This window comes from Antrostomus carolinensis, unplaced genomic scaffold (assembly GCF_000700745.2).
Source record: "Antrostomus carolinensis isolate BGI_N321 unplaced genomic scaffold, ASM70074v2 scaffold4629, whole genome shotgun sequence".
Classification (NCBI taxonomy): Eukaryota; Metazoa; Chordata; class Aves; order Caprimulgiformes; family Caprimulgidae; genus Antrostomus; species Antrostomus carolinensis.
In genome coordinates this window covers 2,997-11,221 of record NW_010339089.1, presented here as the reverse complement: position 1 = coordinate 11,221, position 8,225 = coordinate 2,997, and the positions used below count along the sequence as shown (strand labels likewise).

The window sequence follows — 8,225 nt, the reverse complement described above, 5'->3', positions numbered from 1 at the left end:
CCTCCCCAGCCTTCCTGGAGCCCCTTCAGGTACTGGGAGGCCGCTATAAGGTCTCCCCGGAGCCTTCTCTTCTCCAGGCTGAACAGCCCCAACTCTCTCAGCCTGTTCTCATAGAAGTGCTCCATCCTGATCAAGCAAGGTGACCAAGAATCCTCTCTGCTCCTGCTCCTGGAGCTGGATATAACCCCACCTCATTGCAGGCAGCAGTTCTCCCCAGGAGCTGCTGACACCCCTCCTGTGCACACAGCCAGTCTCACCTAACCCAACCCAACCCAGCCCAGCCAACAACCCCCAGTGACGTCCCCTCCCAGCACCCCTCTTCACCCAGCACTCACAGCATCCTGCCCAAGGGGTGGCAAGGTCTCAAAGTCATCCAGCGTGGCCTGGGCTGCATGCACAGCCTGCATGCTGGAGTTGATGGTGCCAGTCAGGGCCTGCTGGGCTGAAGTCTGCAACACAAGGACAGATTGAGTTACACCAGGAGCTTGAAATCTAGGCTCAAATATTCAACTCACACATCCCCGGCAACGTGGTGTAATGTGCTGTTGATGACTGCACTCTAGGTAGGTGCCTCCACAAAGTAAGGGTGCACCTAGCAAAAAGGGGACCTCTCCTCTGCACCTCACACTGGGAAATGCCCGTGGGTACAAGCCAGTCTCACAATTAACCAGCTCTTGGGGAGCAGGGAGCAGATCCAGCGGCACTTTTTACAGCAAGTCCCACAGCAGGCTGAGTGGGGCCAAAGAAAACACGAGCCTGATAGGCACCTTTTGGAGTTTGCACCCTATGGTGGGCATGGGGAGAGCTTACCAGGGGAGGCATGTGTCCTCGGTGCATCTGGCCACTGGTGATTTGCAGCTGAGGCTGTGGCATCGTGCCCACCTGGAAGTTTTCTGGCCCTCCAGCCCCTGTCCGCATGATGGCTGGCAGGGCCACCGAGCCCAGCTCTGCCTTGCCTACACGGTTAAACTGCTGCTGCAAGACAGTTGACCTGAAATGGTGAGAAATACCGGGTCAGGGGATGCCCATGGCCTCAGCACCAGACTCTGTGGGAGTGCTGCTGCCGAAGGACTGGCAGCTCTTCCTCGGGACAGGCTGGGTCGCAAGCTCGGCTGGAGCTTGTTCTAAATTCAACTTCTGCTTGGCAGCTAACTAGCTCCTAGAGGACTTACTTCTTTGGAGACACAGAGTCTTCCAGCATGGTGGACTCCTCATCCCCCTCCAGTCCAAAGTGGTCTTTGCTCTTTTTCTGCAGAGAGAAAGAGAAACTGTGTGAGACAGCACACACCACCCAGCTTTCCCCTCCTCCCACAGCCCAGGCACCGTACTGGGGCCACAGGGTCCCCCCAGCAGCACCGTGTGCCCATGGTTGTCTGGAGGCAGCTCAAAGGGGCACCCTGCACCCCTTTCTGGAGAGGAGGCAGATACCAGCACCCAGCTACCCTTCCCAGCATACTCTCACCTTTTTGAGGATGATATCAATGTAGCCGGCAATCAGCTGGGCGATCTGCTCCCCCTCCGTCGTCTGCACCGAGTAGTAACCATCCTGGTAATCTCCAAAATCCTGCAACGGCAAGGCACAGGGTAGCACCGGAGCAGGGCCCTGGCGGCCATCCTGAGCCCCTCCGGTATGCGCTAAGCACCCACGCACCAGACTCCAAAACACGAGCCAGGAGAGGGACCAGAGGAGGGCAAGAGGCGATACCCAAGAGAGGCGTTGGCATGAGAGCAGCCCCCCCATGGGGGCACCGCTGGGGACAGGGGGTGGAGGACCAGGTCTGGCCCCTACCAGGGTGAAGCTCTTGGGAGAGGCTGCCCAACGCTTGATGTTGGTGAGGCTCCACTCCTGAATCACTTCTTTGGTCTTCTCGTCCACACGCATCACGCACTCCTTGGTGATCCCCAGCAGCCGTGGCACCAACTTGTTCTTCCCCTTCATCTTCTCCTACAGGCCACAACAGAAGGGTTGTAGGCTGCCCCCAGGATGGATCCATTCAGGCAGAGAGAGACCTTTGAAACCTCTCTTGGCTACCAAACACCCCCAACATCACACTTCCAGGCGGTGACAACCATGACATGGTGTTTTAAAAGGACAGGAGAAAAGCAAGAAGTGAGAAGGCAAGAAGTAATGTGGGTTGAAGGCTAGCAGCTGGATGGAGTCACAACAGATGGAGAGATGCTGGAGAAGGGGAATTTTGGCCAGGGAAGCTGCTGCTTTACCTTGACCAGGAAGAAGGAGACCCCATAGGTCTTGAGGGAACGGGCAAGTTTCACGTAGCGAACTTTGGCCTCAATCTCACTCATGTTCCCGCAGTTCTTGTGGGCCTGCGACAGCAAAGAGAGAACATCACGCTACCACCATGGTGCCCTGGCTGTGCCACTGTCACCCTGCCACAGCCTCTTCAGGCTCTCCCCACCCCACCAGCACCCACTGCCCCTACTCCAGCATCCCTCTGACCTCTGGGACCTCAGGAGCTGCCTGGTCTGCTCACCTACAGCTTCCTGCTCCTATTTCTCACCCACCAAGCTACTACATGTTGCCTCCAGAGACAAAAGCAGCCTCAACCTTTGGCGAGGAGGAACAAAAAGCTCAGGTCTCAACAATCCCCCTGCACGTACCATGAAGATCTTGCGTTCCCCTTTCTGCTTGATGTACTCCTTGGGCAGGAAATCCTTGAGTCTGTCAAGAGACAGCCAAAACAGCTGTTAGCAGCAGAACCCAAAGCCAGTGTTTGTCTTTGATTCAAGCAGAGCTTTGGACAAATCAATGCCAGGGCACAGGCTAGGAGTTTTTGGGAGCAGGAAGGATGTGGGAGAGGGTGCTGCAGTAATGAAATCAGCCCCAGGAGCTGCCCTGCTGAGAGTGGGGTGGAGGTGCCAAGGATGCAGCCCCTCACATGGCATCAGGGAGATTGTACTGTGGGCTGGGGTCTGTACCCCCAGAGCTGGCCGCACGTCTTGGGGGGTGCCAGAGGGTGCAGGATTCGGGGTTGGCATCCCTTGCAGCTAGCATGGACCTCCACACTTGGGTACTGCGCTGCAGTGAGGAGAGGGGTCTCTCCAGAGACATCTACATCCCCAAGCCCCATGTGCCAGCTCAGTACTGGGGGCTGCCAAGCTCTCTGAGCCACTTGGGGCACCCCAGGACACTCACTCCAGAAAGCCTGGCTTGTGCTTCTGTTCGTTGTGTGGCCCAAACTGGATCTGGCACTGGTAGCCAGCAAACTCGCAGGCTTTGTCAAAGGAGACAGGGTGGGAACCATTAAGGATGTCATCGCGAGCCTGTGTGGGAAGAGAAGACACCACTGTGGGCTGGGCAGCCACGAGGCCCCGCTGACTCTCCACTCCAGGCAGGACCTGCTTTCCAGACAGAAAAGAAATGGCCACAAAAAGAAGAGTATCTAGGGGCAGGCTGGCCCTGCAGGGACCATAACCACGCCTGGGAGAGGCACAGCAGCAGGACTCCAGGATGGTTCCTACCAGACAGAGGAGACATGGGATCCCCTGGGGAGCTCTGCAGTACGCAGAGGGCAGGGCTGGGATTGTCAGGGCTCTTACCCAGGAGATAACTGGGCATCCTGAAGTGCCCCCCATGGTGGCTTCTGGCCAAAACCTCAGCCACCAGCCCTGGCAGGGGCCTGGCACAGGGCAGCAGAGCCAGGCATTCTGGGGAGCTGTACCTGCACGTAGAGCAGGTTCAGCTGCACAGGATCTCGTGAGTCCACGTTCTGGTCGGAGTAGAAGAACTTTCGCCGCAGCAGCAGCGTTTCGTTGTCGTCGATGCCTTGCTCACGCAGGGTCCGGCCATGGTCCAGCCAGTTCACTGCAGGCAATGCCAGGGCATAAGCACAGACAGGCACCCAGGCAGGGCTGGTCCCAGCCCTAGGGTTGCTCATGTGGAGTGAGAAACAGATGTCCATCTGGTGCGTCCCAGCTCTCACACCTCTGTCCTGGGCCTCCAGGCAGAAGGAAAGACTCCAGGGAGCGTGGACAAGTATTCCCTTGCCACAGTGCTCTCCACTCACCTCTACTCCCCTGTGTCAGCTCTTCCCCTTGCAGTTCCCCTCCCTGCCACCCTCAGCATGGGCTGACCCTATCCCCTGCACATGGAGACACCTACACTCATCATCTGTGTGCAATTTCTGCTTAAGCTTCTCCATCTTCTTCTCATCTCGCAGCAGGGTCTTGTCCTTCTTGAGGGTGCCAGTAACCTCCTCCTTCTTCTCTTCCATAATCTCCCGAACAAGTGAGTACTCATCATAGTTGGTGATGCCTGCAGGAGCACAGAGAACCGAACTCAGCACATCGCCATCTGTCCTGGTTTCACTAGGGCAGAGCTAATTTTCTTCTTAGCAGCCAGAATAGTGCTGTGTTTTGGTTTCAGTATGGGATTTGTTATGAGAAGAATGCTGATAATATACAGATGTTTTCAGTTGTTGCTGGGAAATCAAGGACTTTCCAACTTTACATGTTTTGCTGGTCTGCAAATGCAGAAGAAACTCAGGGGAGAGTAGATTAGCAGACCCAGACTGGCATTTGGATATACCAATGGGATATTCTGTATCATATAATGTCATGTTCAGCACATTAATTAGGATGGGCCAGAAAGCTCTGGGACCTCTTGGGCTGCCTCTCTCTTCCAGGATTGCGGTTTCCGTTCGGGATTGTCTCTGCTCCGGGATCGCTATCTGGGAATGGGCTGGGCGTCGGTCAGCGAGTGGTGAGCAACTGCACGGTGCATCACTCATTTATATATTCCATTACTACTGTTATTATCATTATTACTGTCATTATTATTTTATTTCAGTTACTAAATTGTTTTTATATTAATTAGGATGGGCCAGAAAGCTCTGGGACCTCTTGGGCTGCCTCTCTCTTCCAGGATTGCGGTTTCCGTTCGGGATTGTCTCTGCTCCGGGATCGCTATCTGGGAATGGGCTGGGCGTCGGTCAGCGAGTGGTGAGCAACTGCACGGTGCATCACTCATTTATATATTCCATTACTACTGTTATTATCATTATTACTGTCATTATTATTTTATTTCAGTTACTAAATTGTTTTTATCTCAACCCACAAGTTTTCTCACTTTTACCCTGCTGATACTCTCCCCTATTTCCCAGGCAGGGGAGGGTGAGTGAGCAGCTGTGTGGTTAAAACCACCACACTGCCAAATACAGAGTCTGGAGCAACGCAGGGGTGCAGTGTCCCCTCCTCATCATCATGCACCCCTCGGCCATCCCCACTGCCAGGCCACCCACTGCAGAGCTGCTGCTGCTCCCCAGTAGTTGCTGCCACTTCTCCCTACCCTCCTTCCTCCCTGCTTTTGCTGCCCCTTCCTCTCACCAATCCGGGCACAGATTGTCATGAGCATGTCCGTGACTGTTTTGGAGTCATCCACCATCACTGTTTTCACTGTCCCATCCAGCATGCGAATCTTCAGGGGTCGCTGCTTCTTCTTGTACTCCATGGTGTCCTGTGGGCACAGCAGAGCACAGCTCCCAGCAGTGGCACCAGCGCAGGGTGCCCACATCCCACCCCTGCACCGACAGCTCCTGTCTCCCCACAGTGATTGCTGGGGGGACATGGGGCATGCCCAGGCATGATGCATGGCAGCAGGACAGGCACCTGCAGCATCTCCTCACTGCACGTATATCCAACTACAGAGCCAAGGCAGGTACCAGCTGGAAGGATGAGGCATAGACACTTACCCCATTGCGAAGCATGTAGTAATCCAGAGCCTTCCCAGCCTCCAGCCAGATCCCTTTCTTTGGGTCTTCATCCGAGAGGAACAGCCCAAAATCATTGGCTGAAAAGCAGGTAAAGTCTCTGTCAAGGTAATCCTGAGCAGGACAGGGCCACCAAGGTGCCAGCCTGCACCCAGGGATGTGCATTTGTGCAGCCCAGCACGTGAAGCACAGAAGCACTGTGAATGCTGCAGCCTAAACCTAACAAGTGGGCAACAAAGCTGGCAAGCAAGCTTCGAGGTACATGTTTTACCATAGTTATCTACAGAAAAAATAATCTGAAGCATGCCTGTGCAATGCTGAACTTGGAACTGACAGTCACAACAAAAGGAAGAGCTTGGGAGTTGTGGTTGACAGCTCTCTGAAATCTTTGGTGCAACATGTAGCTGTGGTGAAAGCAAGGTAATAAAATGCTGGGTATCACCAGGAAGAGTGCTGGGAACTGCTCTATAAAACCCAGGCACATCCACATTCTGAGTACTGCATGATGGTGTGGTCTGCACCTCCCCAGCAACACAGCAGAGTTTGAAAAGATACAGAGAGAGGCAACTTAAATGATGGAGCCTTGGTATGAGGGACTAAAGGAGCTGGAGTCCTGCATTTGGGGAGGAGGAGGCTGAAGCAGGATGGATCAAGGTTTACAAGATCTCAGAGGTAGTCAATACATGCTGTTCACCAAATCCTGCTCCCTGGGGCTGGGGCACCTGGTGAAAGTGTTGCTGCAGGAGCCCCAACAGAGGCATCTCAGCTCGAACCCACAGAGATAGCCCTGTTTTTATGCTGCAAGAAGCCAGGACCACGCCTGGCTTTGCCTGAGGAAAGGTTCTTCTCCACCTTTCCAACAACCCTGCGCCGCAGGCTATCTTGGCTGACTAAGTTTATAATGCGTCATCTTGTTGGCAGCTCTCTGCGGGGAGGGACAAATTCCTGAGCCGTCCTACTCCTGCTTGGCTAACACTGCCGTTAGGATCCTACTAAACAGGGAGCAGCAAAACCACAGAGGCTTGCCATTTTGTTGGGTTTTTGTTGTTTTTTTTTAAAAAAAAAGCTATTTTCAAAGCAAATTCCAAAAGGATAACTTTCTAAAGCACTGAAAACAGAGCAGCTTGCCCGAGATCCACAGCTTGGGTGGGGAGAGGCGCTTCCGGAGACAGAGCAAGAGCAGAGCTGGAAACGTACACAGAAGCTCCCTCAGCCTAAAGGTGACAAAAAACCAGGGCAGCTCAAAAAGGGAGCCCCGAGTGCCACGGGGTAAGGACAGCAAAGAGAAACAAAAGCTGCAGGGAACTGATAGGAAAAGAAAGGCTGTGAGCAACTGAAAAGGAACTCAGCAATAAGCAGTTCCCTTTAAGGCTTTCCCCTTGTGTTTTTTTCATAAGCAGGCTGACTCACGCCCAGGAGCAGGAAATGCAATGTTCCTTCTAACAAGGCTACAGCCCTGCATCCACACAAACATCCAGTCCCTCTCCGAAACTGAAAGCCGTGGTTCGTGAGACCCCTGGCCAGCTGGGCACGATGGGACAAGGCATTTCCTTTCATCCTCCAGGAATTTGCTGCTCTCAGATGTTGTTGTGCTCCCCCTCCTCTTCCCACGACTCCTGACCTCCCATTTGCTTCCTCTCCCCCGTGGCACACACACTTTTGGAGGCAGCAGGGACCCAGGAGAGCCCAGGAGATGATGTCCCACTGCTCCAGCCCCCCCATCCATGCCGAGGACAGGCCGTGTCCGCGTGGGCGTGAGTCACATCATGAGCTCATGAGCCATAAGCTTAATTTTGAGCCTGGCAGCAGCAGGGAAATATTAGAGCTAAGAAAGCTTAGCAAGGTAACAGAGCACCAGCACAGGTCTGTCAAAGAGCTGCCAGGGAGGGAAAAGACCTGACAGAGGACTGCATCTCCCCCAGGAAAGAAAAAATTAACTGATATGGTTTATCAATACTCGCTATGACCCCTGCAACTGTTTAAACCCACCTAGTCCTGGCCAGTGGTGATGGATGCAAGTAGAAGAGAGGAGCAGAGACACAAAGGGCAGTGGGCTCAAAGAGCTTGACAAGTTATTTCACTTCCAAATGTGTTTTCCTACCCCTCAAGCTCCCAAATTTCTTCTGGGGTGTTGAGGTGGGAGCCCAAGAAGCTCAGCTCTCACCTCAATTGGGCAGGAGGACTTGGACCTTGCTCCCCTCACCCCACCAATGCTCCAGGAAAGCCCAGAAGGGCACAGGGACCAAAGAGGAAACAGAGACCAGTGAAATGCCAGGAGCTAAGCCGGGGTGTCCCTGGCATGGCAGCCAGCCCCACCATGGACTTACGCTGTCCCATCTGGGCCTCGGGCACCCGCTCGCGGATCATCCGGCAGGCATCGTACACCATGGTGGAGGGCTCAAACTGCATCGTCTTCACCACATTGCCGATGCTGATCTTCAGCGAAAGGGCATCCATGGTGGCGGCTGGGCTGTCCCCACTCCTGCGTCACCTGCCAGA

At 54.3% G+C, this 8,225-nt stretch overlaps 1 protein-coding gene across 1 annotated transcript in view; it reads right to left on the bottom strand.

The window, feature by feature from the left end:
• Positions 1-8,220, bottom strand: part of LOC104530962 (talin-1-like) — a gene marked incomplete at its 3' end in the record, with an annotated part of 15,532 nt that extends 7,312 nt beyond the window's left edge. The window contains 13 exon segments of the mRNA XM_029086933.1: positions 336-449; positions 811-991; positions 1,173-1,249; positions 1,463-1,564; positions 1,790-1,945; positions 2,221-2,325; positions 2,620-2,680; positions 3,155-3,282; positions 3,681-3,823; positions 4,121-4,273; positions 5,344-5,473; positions 5,709-5,806; positions 8,054-8,220. Coding sequence (XP_028942766.1) covers positions 336-449; positions 811-991; positions 1,173-1,249; positions 1,463-1,564; positions 1,790-1,945; positions 2,221-2,325; positions 2,620-2,680; positions 3,155-3,282; positions 3,681-3,823; positions 4,121-4,273; positions 5,344-5,473; positions 5,709-5,806; positions 8,054-8,183 — 1,578 coding nt within the window.
• Positions 8,221-8,225: the final 5 nt, after the last annotated feature.